The sequence below is a fragment of the Vidua chalybeata genome, chromosome 1 (genome assembly GCF_026979565.1).
Source record: "Vidua chalybeata isolate OUT-0048 chromosome 1, bVidCha1 merged haplotype, whole genome shotgun sequence".
Classification (NCBI taxonomy): Eukaryota; Metazoa; Chordata; class Aves; order Passeriformes; family Viduidae; genus Vidua; species Vidua chalybeata.
In genome coordinates this window covers 70,463,407-70,477,694 of record NC_071530.1, presented here as the reverse complement: position 1 = coordinate 70,477,694, position 14,288 = coordinate 70,463,407, and the positions used below count along the sequence as shown (strand labels likewise).

Here is a 14,288-nt window from a genome sequence, read left to right as displayed (position 1 = left end):
CATCAGAGAGGGATAGTAAGCTCAGTACAATGTAGGTATCTAAAGCACCTTCACTGACTTTGCTAGGACCAGAAGTCTTTAAAACAACATCTACCAGTTCAAATGAGCCCAGCATTAACTCTTATTTCATCACTTATTTTAGGCGACTGTGTAAATACCTTCTGAACTTCCTTTGTCATGTGTTTTCTTAAAAAAATAAAAAAGCAAAAATGCAAAATATCCTTGTACAAAATAAGGGCTTTATGTGACCTGAGGTCTACAAGTATTTAGATGCTTCCCCTCAAATTTAACAAGAGGATCAATGAGATTAACAAGCTATTTCAATACTCCCTTTTAGCCATAGTTTTGAGATCAGTTTCTATTAATTTCTCCAGTTGGTATAGAGAAAAGGAAGCTGTAAAATTATTTCACTGTATCTGTTGGCAATGCAGTGTGGTTGAATTATTTTCTGCAATTCCTACTTTTTTGTGGGCCAATCTCCAAGGTTGTGACCTCACATTCAAGTGACCTTGAATTGAGGAGGTCTCTGAAAGCAGGTGATAGAGAGGAGAGCTGGGAATAAATGAGGGAACATGCACATTTAATACCAGAAGAGGATGTAGATAAGAAAAGGGAGGTGCAAATATTTCTACATTTCCAAAAATACTCATTGCCCCACAGACCGCCACAGACCCTGACTGAAGACAGATCTTAACTCTTTTCTCTCTCAGGATTTCAGGTAACTGGATATTTGTATCAAAATAACTAGCTTTCATTTGAAAGTCTTAAAAATTCACTTAAAATTCTTTGGAACTGAGTGGTTAAATGATGGCATGAAAGACATTCAGGGGAAGGGAGTGTTTATTTTTTACTATGAAGTCTAGCCCTTAAGAAAATGTTGTGGTGAGGCACAGTGAACAGAATGCAAACCAGGGCTGGGCAAAACCTACAGAGACTGGGAGGGCAGAAAGTTTCCTGTCCTGTAGGAAGGGTGCCTTCATCACCAGGGAGTATCAGCATCTCCAGGAAGAGCAATAGGATATGTGATTTGAAGGACCTAAAAATGTTTAGGCTGCATGGCATTCACCTCTGAAGCACTCCTGGGAATGCTTCAAAGCTGTTGCAGAGCTCTAGGAAGCTTTAAAAACAGAACTTGAGGACCTCAGAGGCTCCACTTTGACACTTCATGGGAGCAGCCTGCTTTGAAGACTGCAGTTTTTGATTAACCACACAAATTGCGGGTGAAGATGGATTTAAATGCCCAGTTGCTGTTGTTGATCTAATGCTTAAATTTTACTTGATGTCATCTGACACTGACTTTACCAAATGTTTTATTAGTCTTTATTCTGATGAAGACAATGGAAATGTCTGAGTTTGTCCTTATATTTATCAAGGTATTACATGGACCAAAAAATGGTTTGTTCTGGTTCCATGTATTAATTTAATCCTGGGGTTGTGGTTATTTGTTTTCTTTGGTTTTGTTCTGTAAAAACATACTTAGGAAAAGAAGCAGAACACAGATGGAAAATGTGCAGGATAAACCAGCAGGAAACCAGAGAAAATTTGTTGTTGGTTAAAAGAGGAACTATTTGGGGTTGTATGTAAGATAAAAGAATTTTCTTGAAAACCAGAAATTAGCAAATCCAGCTACAGCTTCCAAATATGGGTTTACCTATACCAAGAACATGTAATAACCTGTATCTCTCTAGTAGTCTTCAGGATATATCTGTAGTGAATCACCTGAATTCAGCTTTTTTCAGCAGAAAATAATAGTAGAGGAAGTTTAAACAAATAGAAAAAAAGCCCAAAGTAGCATGGTGAGAAATGATTCTGTTTCACTCTCTCAGAATTGAAGAGTAACTCTATGAAAATAAGGAAAAGAGCAAATAAATTTTTGAAACAAGTCTTAACTCTGAAAACATTTCTAGCTAAAATTGTACTCAACTGATGAAAAACAAGTAAACCTGGCAAGGACACTGAAAGTGACAAGGAAGGAAAAAATAAGGCAGGTCTTAGAAAGAAACCTACTAGCTGACTGTACTTGGTCTCTGTACAGTATTTTACGCAGGGTAAAATACTTTTTTACCCAGAGGTATCTTCAGACTGTTTTTGAGAGGTGCAGGCAATCTCCCACTGGCAGCTTCGTATTTTTTAAAAGAAGCGAAGGGGCAGTCACCACCTCTCTCTGACACTCATTTGTCTCAGGTGTACCAATGGAATCTCTCTCAGTGTCAACCAACAGCTTCACTCTGGATCTTTACAAAAAGCTGAATGAAACTTCCAAAGGCCAAAACATTTTCTTTTCTCCTTGGAGTATTGCAACTGCTCTTGCCATGGTCCACCTGGGTGCAAAAGGTGACACTGCAAGCCAAATGGCTGAGGTAAGCTCTGAAATTAGCCGTGTCTCACCTTCAGGGGGTTCCTGCATAAATTGCACTGTTATTCTACTTACGGAGAACAGCAAGGAACAACATGGGAGGACAGTGATCTGCAATGCTGACAGCATGAGTAGGGCTCTTTTCTGTACCAACACTATGGCAGGTCACTTCCACTTTATTTCCAAGATCTCTGCTCTCCACCAACCCTACATTTAGCTTACACTTACAGTTCACAGAGCATTGCAAGTGGTCTATCAATGAGAAGTTATTGACATTAGAGGATACTCTTGGCCTTGCTTGGAGCTCTCCATTCCATTTTAACTGCCCTCTGAACAGAATAATTAACCTAATATAGTGCCCAAAAAGTAATGAGGACACACCTTTATTAAAAAAAATTAATATGGCAGTACGATATGCTAGAGGAAGGAAATCTGGAGATAATCTCTTGAGTAAGATACGACTGCTTCTAGACCTCAGCTAGTTCTGGCAGCAGTATATCTGCTTTGTCATACTGCATACAGAAGGTAGCAAACTCTCTGAACGTATGTTTGGCTGCACAGGAGAGGCATAAATCTCAGTTTGTGACATAGTCAGTCCATAAAAATGGTAAATCTTCCTCCAATAATGGAGATATGTGAGTATTGAAAACATCAGAAAGTCATAGAATATACTGTTGTAATGGACCCATGAGGATCATTGAGGCCAACTCCTGGCCCTGCCCAGGACACAGGAGTCACACCATGTGGTTGAGAGCATTGTCCAAACACTTCTTTAACTCTGGCAGGATTGGTGCAGTGGGCACCTCCCTGGGGAGCCTGTTCCAATCACAATACTGATCTATTATTAAGCAGTCCATGTGGCCAAATTCTATATAGTAATGATACAGTTAGAGAGATTTAATCAATGTCCTCAATAACATACAACATAATGGTCCTTAATAACTTCAACAGACTGTCTTGGGCATGGCTGGTGGTTTACCATACAAAATTAAGACATTTATAACCCCTGGGCATAATAATCTCAAATAAACAAGCTGTCTTTATGAACATTTATCATCATCATCACAGGTTCTTCATTTTAACCAGACTGCAAGAGAAGAAGGTTCATCTGAGACAACAAGGCCTTCTCCAGCAAGACCAAAGAAAAGAAAGATGGTATTTATTACAACAAAAGACTCTGAGATAAAAATCTCAGAGAATGGGATAGTCCAGTGCAACCACTGCTTTAGGCTTTTAACATCTGCTTGTTTTCAGTCTATTATCTACTGTCTTGGTTCAGTACGAACTATATAAAGAAAAATATATTTATTACCTGAAATAACAGGTAATATGACTGTGAAACTCATGAATTCAGTCTTTCAAAAGCAGAACTGAGACACTAACAGCATTTTGATTGGCCATAATACTGTCTCACTTGGTTTTAGCTGGGCTGTGGAAATATCAAAAAATCATTGGTCCTAATATGCTTTGGAAAATTCCATTTCTTATCACCTTCAGGTTGGTTGGGGTATTTGTTCTGTAATGATAAGCAACTACTGCATTCATACCTGATTCCAGCCCTACCCAATTAAGTCCCTTCCTCCTTTTGTATGCACAGACACATCAGGCAGACAAAATTCCCATTTAAGGTAACGTGTGTTGACTCACCCTTGCTCATCAGCTCCCCAGAGACTTGCCAGCAGGAGAAATGGTCCAGATATTTTTCAACAAATTAACTCCCTAATCATTGAAAAGTATTACACTCAAACAAGCCATGGTTTTTTCAGCACAGAAACTAAAAGACAGCTGAAAGAAATTAAATTAGACTAACTTCAAATAAAAAGGGCAAGGGGATTATATCATTCTGTCCCTTGATGGTGTGAGATGGTTCTTCAAGATGATCACTGCACTCACATTCATTTTAGCAACTCACTGACTTCATAAATTGTACCAAAGTCTGTCTAATATTTTCCTTCAGATATTTCCCCCTATTGCCTCTTTCTTCTGTTCCCATCCCATTGAGAAAAAAACAGACTCTGCTATCCTGCGTCCTCTGGCCACCGAATTCTTTCCTAGCTGTCCTTCCTGGCAGCTCATGTCTCAGCTAGAGTGAGAAAAGATCATAGCAAGGAATGACAGACGAGTCACCCTGAATCAGTGGCATAGACTCTTGGTGTCTCACGTGCAGGGCACAGTACATGACATAGGGGAGGACACTGCATCCAGGCAGCTGGTGGGGAGCAGCTGACATGTAGCAGTTCATTCCTCCATTTGCAAAGCAACAGCTGGAAACAGCTGGCAAGTAACCTCATCCTCCCTAAAACCATCAACACTGACATCCAGAACAAGCTCTCTCCAAAATCCAAACAGCAAGAGAAAACACCCATGTGAAACAGGAAAATGTGAATAGTTGGTAAGTCCGTCCCTGACACTCGTTTCTGTGAGGGTAGAACACCTTCTCAAAAGCTGCCAGGCTGCATTAATGGATCCTTGAGAAACTGAAAGGTCTTGTGAAACTGAAAATCAGGCCTGAAAATGACAAAAATGAGGAAACTCAGCTTCCTTGGTGCACCATCAGATTATGCCCCAAATGCCTACAAAGCACTGCAGAAATAAATCATTGCCCTACAGGTAGAATCCCATTTATCTAGTTATACACAGTGCTGCAAACATGCAACATTCTCAAAAAAGTTTCATTCCCTGAAACTCCTTTTTAATTGAAACAACATGAACAATTTAAATAAAGCAGGTGCATCAGACAAAAAAAAAAAAAAAAAATCCACATTAATTGTGTCTCTTTCCAAGGATCCTGAGCATGAGGGAGCAGAAAACATCCACTCTGGCTTCAAAAGGCTCCTGTGTGACATCAACAAACGCAGAAGCACTTACTTGCTGAAGAGTGCCAACCGACTATACGAGGAAAAGACCTACCCATTACTGCCTGTGAGTTGAACATCTTTATGTGGGAATATGCTGACATTAAGAGTGATTATCAATAGAGACAATTAAAAAATTCCAAATGATAGCACTGGGGCTTAAGTGAGAACACGAGGACAGCCATAGAGGGCTAGCCTTGGGGAGGCAAGAAGTCCATCTGTTTTCAGCAGTAGGCAATAGTTTGGCAAGTGCATGAGAAAACTGTGTAGTGATTCTTCTATAGAATCTGCTGTGCCCACCAACTGATCTGCAGCTCGGGGACTCGTTGAACCTGAGGGCATGTCTAAAGTGACCATGATGAGCTGTTGTTTCAGGACTTTGCACACTTGTCTTTTGAATCTACATCAGCCCTCACCACCAGGATTTCCACAGCTGAGCTATACACTGCAGGAAGCACCTGGGCTTTCTGAGCTTGCTGCCTGTTGGCATTGCTGCTGGTTCATCTCTGTTCTGAAGGACATTTCTCCAAATCTCTGGTCACCCTCATCCCCTGTGTCTGTATTTTTTATACTGTAGCATTTCTGAGACCAGGGAGGCCACAGCTGCATTGCAAGCTCAGACAGTGGACATACTATAGCATTATAAAGTGCCATTATGGAAATTTCTCTTTTGTTGCCTACTCTTTTCTTCATAGTTCCTAAATTTTCATTTGCATTTTTGGCCATGATTAGGCAGGTTTTTTTCATGCACCTGTCCATTACAGCTTCAATACCTCATTCCTAAATTGTAACATTCACTTCCTATATCTTACACTTTACTGCATCACCTATAAATATGTTAATATATATATTTTAATGTAAACATCTAGACTTTGGTCTTATAGAAAAAATACTGCAGCACAGATGCCAGTACACATCCTTGTGGTACTCCAGCAGAAATAACCCTTCACTGTGAATGTTTTTTCCTCCTACTCTTGGTTTCCAGTCTTTTAAACAAATGAGACATATCTTTGTAGTCCCATGGATGCTCAGCCTTTGGTGACAAGTCCCACAAAATGCATTTTGGTAACCCAAAAAGACTGTAATGGCTCAGTCCTTTTACCCAAATGCTTCCTAACACCTTCAGAAAACTCCAACAGATTTGTGATTTTCAATTTCCTATTACAAAATGTTGTTGGCACTTCTCCAATAAGTCACGTTAACCCATACACCCACTACACCCATTCTGTTCATTTGCCTCACACTGACTAATGAGTTTGTAATTATCTGTATCTCTGAAATCTTTTCAGAACTGATGTTGTATTAATCATCTTCCAGGTCCTTGGAAGGGGGTTTTAAATGAGATTACTGTTCTTTGATTTTGGAGTTTGTTTGGTTTCCTGAGTAATCAGCAATTTGTCCTTCTAGATGTGTATTACTCATTTTCTCCATAATCTCCTGTACATTTGCTTTACAGAGAATCAAGGGAATTTCCTGCTGGGAATCTCCATGAATGATTTCACAGCAGACAGCAATGGAAACGTTAATTCTGCTTTTCTGCCATGACTTTATTCTACCAGAATATTCTTTTTATTGTCCTCACAAATTTTTGCAGGTTCCTCACCTCTGAAGCAAACTAAAAGCCTTTGTTCAACTTTATATGAGACTATTATTCCATCTTGTACTGAACACTACTTCATAAAGCAGGAAAAATAGTATTTAAATTATATAAAAATGTCATTTTGAGAAATTTTAAAAAATGTAAAGGTTTCATGGATATTTCAAAACTAAAAATATCCACCTTTGATTTCAAACACAGAAATTTGAAGTATCAGTTTCCTTGAGACTGAAGTTTGATCTGTCCTTACTTAATATTTAGAATAGAATGTATCAGGCCTTATTATAAAGGTTACTGCATATAAACCAAGTTTTCTTAAATTATGTATTAGCGGATTGTATAATTTGTTAAACTGATTACTACTAATATTTTTATAACTCAAGTTTAACTAAATAAGCACATTCTTTAATCCTATCTTTCAGAAGTTCTTGCAACTCATTACAAGCTATTACAATGCAAAGCCACAAGCTGTAAACTTTAAGAGAGCTGCAGAACAAGTCAGAGCACAGATCAATTCATGGGTAGAAAATAAAACTGAGAGTAAGTATCATTCTGATGTTTTTTTTTTTTCTTGTCCAAATATTTTGTATTTCCACATTTATTGCTCTCGCAGCCAAGAATCCATAAAAGGTGGAAACTCAGGGCAGGGAGGTGATGAGTAAAGTACAGCTAAATAGTCTGAAGAATGCCTCTCTCCAGCCTAACTGCTGCTCCTTACAAGGTCCTTCCCTGAATTCTTTATGCTGTAGCCTCCTCTGAATCATTGCTGTTCGAAGGCCTGCACAGGTAGATACTCTGTGGCTACACAATGATTAGTGAGGGTTTTACTTCTGCATTCTCCAGCTGCTTGCAACCAACTTGACAGAAAATCCAAGCTATTCCATTTTACCCACTTTCCAATGCCATTTACTACCAAAACTCCAAAAAATATAATTTAAAAGAAAACCAGAGAATTCATAGAATGGTTTTAGGCTGGTAGGGAACTTAAGGATCATCTCATTCCAACCCCCCTGCCATGGAAAGGGACATCTTCCACTAGACCAGGTTGCTCAAAGCCCCATCCAACCTGGCCTTGAACACTTCCAGGGATGGGGCATCCACAACTTCTCTGGACAAAGGATACAGAGATACTTCAAAAGGTCATTTTTACCATATGTACAACATAAATACATACAGTAAAAAAAACCTCCCAATGTGAACATTTTTGAAAGAGAGGTGGGCACAGACAAGGAACAATTAAAATTGACAAGTTGTGCAGTCACACTGAAATAACAATATCTTTGTCTGATTTTGAAGGGAAAATACAGAGTCTGCTGCCTGCAGGATCTCTCCATTCTCGCACTGTGTTGGTCTTAGTAAATGCCATTTATTTCAAAGGAAAGTGGGAGAAGAAATTTCTGGAGAAAAATACTTCTGAGATGCCCTTCAGAATAAGCAAGGTAAATTCCTTGTCGATATGCCTGTTGTCCTATGTCAATATGTCTATTACTGAGGAGAAAATACTTCACCTGTATTTCATATGGCACTGCAACACTATGTATAGCTGAGAAAGTGGTATAAACTCAGGGAGAACACCAACTGTGAAAATAACTCAGCATTGTCTTATTTATGCATATCCATGAAAACTGGATTTTAAATTTATAACTTCTTAGTATCAAAATACTTGGGAACAGTTAAAGTTAATTTTTAAAAAGTAAGATAAGCAAAGTAAGTTAAGGAAGGTAGCTTAAGGAACAGAAGAAATTTCTCTAAATACCATTTTCAAACAGGACCAGGTTGCTTTGGAGAGCAATGTTTACACACCTAGAGCTCACTTCTGCTCTTGGCACCCTGAAATCATGGGATCTCATCCAGCTGTTCTTCCCACACATACAAACCTCACAGGGAATTTTCACAGGGTTTGTTATTTTAGCTGAGTGTATGAGGGTGATCCATTCAGATGATCTATTCATTGAGCTCACAGTATTTAAATGATCACGCACTGACAATTCCCAGTAGCTGACTGCACGCATATTTTTGGACTGTGTCAAAAGCAAGCAAAACTATTTGTCAATGGAAACAAACATTTTGTTTGACATAGATTATGGGTGCAAATACCTTTTGTATGCCAGACAGTGTGAAGCAACTGATGTGACTGTGTACTCAAAACCTACTGCACTACATGTGCAATTTTAGGATCTGTCACAGCAGATGGTTGTGGTGGGTGACCTTGGCCAGCCACCAGGTGCCCACTGAGACTCCCTATCACTGCCCCTTGTCAACAGGGTAGGGGGAGAAAAATAGGATGAAAAGGTCATGGGTCAGGGAAAGAACAGGGAGAGCATTTACCAATTGCCATCATGGGCAGAACAGGCTCAACTTCAATAAATGAATTTATTGCCAATTCTCAGAGAAAATTAGTGAAGTAAACCAAACAGAAAGTGCTTCCCCCACCCTCCCTTCAACTTCACTTATGACTCAAAACTTCACTCTGTGCCCCAAAGCAGTGCAGGGGACTGGGAATAGGCTAATATTGTAGTCAGCTCATCGCGTGTTGTCTCTACAGCCCCTTCCTCCTCCTCACACTTCTCTGCTCAGGTGCGGGGTCCTATCCATGGGATAAAGTCCTTCACACCCAATGTGAGTCCTTCCCATGGTCTGCAATTTTGCAAGAACTGCTCCAGTTTGAGTCCACTGTGAGGTCACAGGTGATGCCAGAAAAGGGCTGCTCTCCACAGCATCATAGGTCCTGCCAGGAGCTTGGTCCAGCATGGGTTCTCCAGAGGTTGCAGGGTGGATATTTGTACCACCATTGTCTTCACCATGGACTGCAGGGGAATCTCAGCTCCAGGGCCTGGAGCACCTTCTCCCCCTTCTTCCTAGCTGACTTGGGTGTCTTCAGGACAGTTTCTCCCACATCATCTCACTCGGCTCTCCCAGCTGCTTTTGTGCAGCATTTTTTACCCTTTCTTAAATACATAACCACAGAGGCACTACCAATATCACTGACTGGCTCAGATTTGGACAGTAGCAGGTCCGTCCTGGGGCCAGCTGAAACTGGCTCTGCCTGACAGAGGCATATTCTGATGTCTCCTCACAGAAGCCATCCCTGCACCTTCCCCACTACCAAGTAAACCAAACATATCGGTGCCAGAAAGGGTCTAATTCACAGGGTGAATACCAAGGCCTGCAAAGAGAGTTACTTGATTATCAAAGCTTAATCTTTATTTTAAATTTAGAAATACATTACATGGGATTCAGTTAGTAGGTATTTAGCTTGTGTGTTTATACGAATTTTTTATAAAGATCTCCAAAACTTTGAAAAGGGGGTGTATGTGATACTGTCTAAAGAAGAGGGTCCTGGGTATCCAGATGCTGCTGAATCTTGTACTTGTTTTCAGTTCAATAAAGCAAGTAAATTTTATCATACTTTTAATGTATAAGGTAATTTTTATGTCTCATTTTTTTCCAGACCAAGACTACACCAGTACACATGATGTTTTTGAAAGATAAATTTTTCATACTTCATGAAACCACCATGAAATTCAGAATCATTGAGCTGCCATATGTGGAAAATGAACTCAGCATGTTCGTTCTCCTTCCTGATGACATCGGTGATAACACTACTGGCCTGGAGCTGGTAAAGCCGACCTACTGTTGCATCACATACACTATGAAACAGTAACAGAAAGAGATTAAAAGAGTGAGGAAAAACAAGCTTCAAAATTACACTAGAATAGTTCTGATGTGCTCATACTTTGTTTCAGAAACTGTAACATCATAATTTTCAGTTTAGGATTCAGGACATGCAATAACATTACAAACATAGTATTTCTAAAACCTATGTCCACACAACTGTCTTAGACTATTTTGTATCCTCTTTCCTATTGCCAGGATAGCATACGGAAAGGAAGGATCACCTCTGAATCACTGTGCCCTAGAGTTATCTTCTCCTGAGGGCTGTATTAATTAATGTTTATATAATTGTCAGTCTGGATTTCCAGATGATAGTTTGTGGTGAGCTTTCTCAAACTATGTGCTGACTACCCTGACCCAGAAGGTGCCAACAGCAACTCATGACTATGCCAGGATTAGTTTCAGATTCTAAACAGAGCAGAGCAAATATTTTTATTTGTACCTTAGTTCCCATGCATCCCATTTATTTATCACTACTAAGAGAAAATTTATCCATATACACACACATTAAGCACTTATTATTATTATTGTAAGTAATACATTGCAAAAAAAGCAATGTTCTTCACATCAGAGAAAAAAAATGACAAACTACTCTAAGGCTTCAGGTCCACACCTCACCACCTTTAAGAAAATAAATAGGAGTATAAGTCACTCAGCACTTTGTCAAATCATGCCCTCTAAATACGATACATGTTCCATCTGTAGTCACTGCTGGTAGTTGAGTCTTGTTTTACATGTTTTTGATGAGCAATAAGACATTGGTCTGTGCATGTCTTGTCTCTGTCCTTCACATCCCAACTGTTTTCTTCCTCAACTCGTTGCAGGTGGAAAGAGAGCTGACATATGAGAAACTGTCTGAATGGACCAAATCAGACAATATGATGAAAGCTGAAGTGGATCTATACCTGCCCAAGTTGAAGCTGGAAGAAAATTATGACCTTAAATCCCCTCTGAGCAGCATGGGGATACAAAATGCTTTTGATCCAAGTCAGGCTGATTTCACAGGGATGTCAGTGAAGAAGGATCTTTTCATCTCACAAGTTATTCACAAAGCTTTTGTGGAGGTCAATGAAGAAGGTACCGAGGCAGCAGCTGCCACAGGTGTCTTGATGATGAGATCGAGAGTCCCAGCAATGACTTTCAAAGCTGACCACCCTTTTATCTTCTTTATCAGACACAACAAATCACAAACCATCCTCTTCTTTGGCAGATTTTGCTCACCCTAGTCAGTGAGTCCTTCCACTGCAGAGCAGGAGATGCTTGCTTGCTAGCACAGAGGCAAACCCCAAACCTGAGGCTCTCTGCAACCAGGGGAGCAGGACTTGAACCCCTTCTTCATCAGACCACCGACCCTGGTGCTTGAGGCACAGCTCCTCCAATGCCTCCTTCCTAAGCTGAAGGGACAACTGTGGCAGTGCCACATGGATTGTGCAATGCCTTGCACCCACAGAGCAATCCTGGCTATCATTTGGATCAGGCCATCATGTCCTTATCACTATGTATCACCATGACATTTCTATCTCTCCCACTCACAGCACTGTGCACATGTATATTTTGCCAGATTCTTTCTCCTTACCCTTATGATGAGGGCCACTTATCCTGATGTGATCCTAGCATGTACCCCCAGCCTGCAGCAATCAGACCCAGCTCCTGCTTTTTAGCCCTAAACTAAGCCCTGGAGTTACTACTGGAGGTAGATCCTCCCAGCCTTCACCCTGTGGCCATTCCCTTGCTTTCCTTCCACATCCCAACTCCCAAGTCTTCATCAGCTCCCAATAACTCTCATGTTGCTCCACAGATTCTTTCTAATAAAATATATTTTTTTTAAAGTACACCTCTCTAAGGGCTATTTCCCTCACTCAAACCCTCAGGAATGCGAGAAAGGGTTAAGCCCGTACGGTGTCTGGCTACAGCAACATCTCAGTTTGGCTCAAAGCAATCCTAGCTTCAGAAATAAGTAATAGTAATTAATAACCCTCATGGACCTGGGGTGTTTTCTGTCAGCTCTGCCACGAGAGGGAGGCACAGGTGGAGAAACACGGGCCGTGTCCGGCGGAGCTGCAAGGGGAGGGGAGATACGGCTGCCAGGACTCCCTGAGGCGGGGGGGGCCGCCATTTTACCGGGAGGGGCTGCGTCGCCTCCCGTTCCCGGCGGCCAAGGGTAAAGCGCCTCAGCCTCTGGCTAGATCCCGGCAAGGGCCGGGCTCCCGTCCTTTCCCTCTGCTCGGCTGCGCTTCCGGGAACAGGGAGCGCGGCGGCCGGCGGGGTGAGTGCAGCGGCCGCGTTGCTGTTGCCGCTGCTGCGTTGTCCTGAAGGTTTTCACACGGGAAAGCCTGTGCCTGTGCTTTTTAGGGTTTTCTTGTTTTGCGGGTTTTTCTAGGAAGTCGAGCTGAATGGCGTTGCTTTTACTGTGCTTTGTATTTTCTTTTTTTTTTTTTTTTCTTCCCTCTTTCGTGACATTCCCTAAACACCGCTGTTTGTTGCCAGCTGGAGCCGCGGCGGTGGGGCTGGAACGCTTCTTGTGGGAGCGCCGGAGCTCCGCGGGCTTGCGACGTCTCCCGTCAGGCCAAGCCCGTGGCGAGAGCGGAAGAGGAACTCTTCCCTCCAGGGATGGCCAAACCTTTGGCTTTTTGTGCCTCAGCTTGCTGGGACAGTGTCAGGCTTCTCCCTGCCCCTCCTGGCCCCTGCAGAGGCACAGGGGTCAGGAGCCTGACAGCAGCGGGGCCGTGTCATTCCCTGCGTCCCAGGGAGAGCTGTGATGCCAAGGGACATCACCAAGAGCTGTCCGCGGTCTCGCCCTGCAAGTATTTTGACATTGCTCCCAACTCTCTAAATCCTAAATGAAGCCTTTTCCCTCAAGGAAGCCTGCTTTGGTTCATCACGTGGGAAAAAGGGGTGTCTGTGCCACGGACAGAGATTTGTCTGTGGAGATGGACATGGTCTGGTGCTCATCGCCCTGAGTTCCCTTCGGGGATGAGTTGGAAAGAGTCAGCTTGAGACTCCTGATATAGCTGACACAATGTGGGGAAGTGTCCTTGTTTGCTGGACACTGATCCACGTCGTAGTTTTTGTGGGAAGTGTCTCTTGGGCTGCGGGCTGGAGGAGAGCTGCACACTGTTATGGTTCCCCGTGGCAAGGCCCTGCAGTGGTTGTCTGCTGATTGATCTACATACAGCCTTTGGGTCAGTAAAGACTGTCCTGGAGCATAGGTGTCAATTGCTGAGAATATACACTTCAAATTCAGAGTGGTAGGAATACAAAACCTCCACACAAATTTGTTGACCTGCAGAGCATAGGGAGAGAGAGTAAGGAATGAGCTGCTGTCAGCAAACCCTTTGACCACTGAGGGCTTTGCAGCAGTTTACAACTGACTGACAAATATGTACTTTTATAGTGAGGTTTTTTGTTCCTTAAAGTGTGGTCATTGTGTATTGTCTCTGAAACTGTGGATTCCAAATTGTGCATTGTCTCTGATGAGGAGGGTGTCCTTAGTTATGTTGCTACTCCTGAGCTGCAGAGAAAGCATAGTTGACTGTGCAGATGTAATTCCTAGCCTTGTGTCCCAGCAGTTGAATATTATTTATGATATTTATGAATATTATTCAAATGCCTCTGGTTTTCAGGCAGGCAAATAGTGTCAGTTTGTGTCCTTTTTTCTGTAAATTCTTGCCTGTTGGGGAAGCCCTACAGACACTTTGTAGAAAATAACTGCCTGTTGGTGTCACTATTCCTGTGTGTTTTGACCAGGAGGTCAAAAAAACCTTATTGTTAGCAATCTGCAGATACTGGGGTAGTAGGAAAATTC

At 41.7% G+C, this 14,288-nt stretch overlaps 1 protein-coding gene across 1 annotated transcript; it reads left to right on the top strand.

Annotated features, from left to right (window-relative positions):
* Positions 1-684: 684 nt before the first annotated feature.
* On the top strand, positions 685-12,384 carry LOC128791654 (heterochromatin-associated protein MENT-like). Its single transcript, XM_053949448.1, has 8 exons — positions 685-718; positions 2,185-2,360; positions 3,425-3,511; positions 5,141-5,278; positions 7,231-7,348; positions 8,105-8,247; positions 10,260-10,427; positions 11,308-12,384. The coding sequence occupies exons 2-8, from the start codon at positions 2,193-2,195 to the stop codon at positions 11,707-11,709; spliced, it is 1,224 nt and encodes a 407-aa protein (XP_053805423.1). The 5' UTR covers positions 685-718; positions 2,185-2,192; the 3' UTR covers positions 11,710-12,384.
* Positions 12,385-14,288: the final 1,904 nt, after the last annotated feature.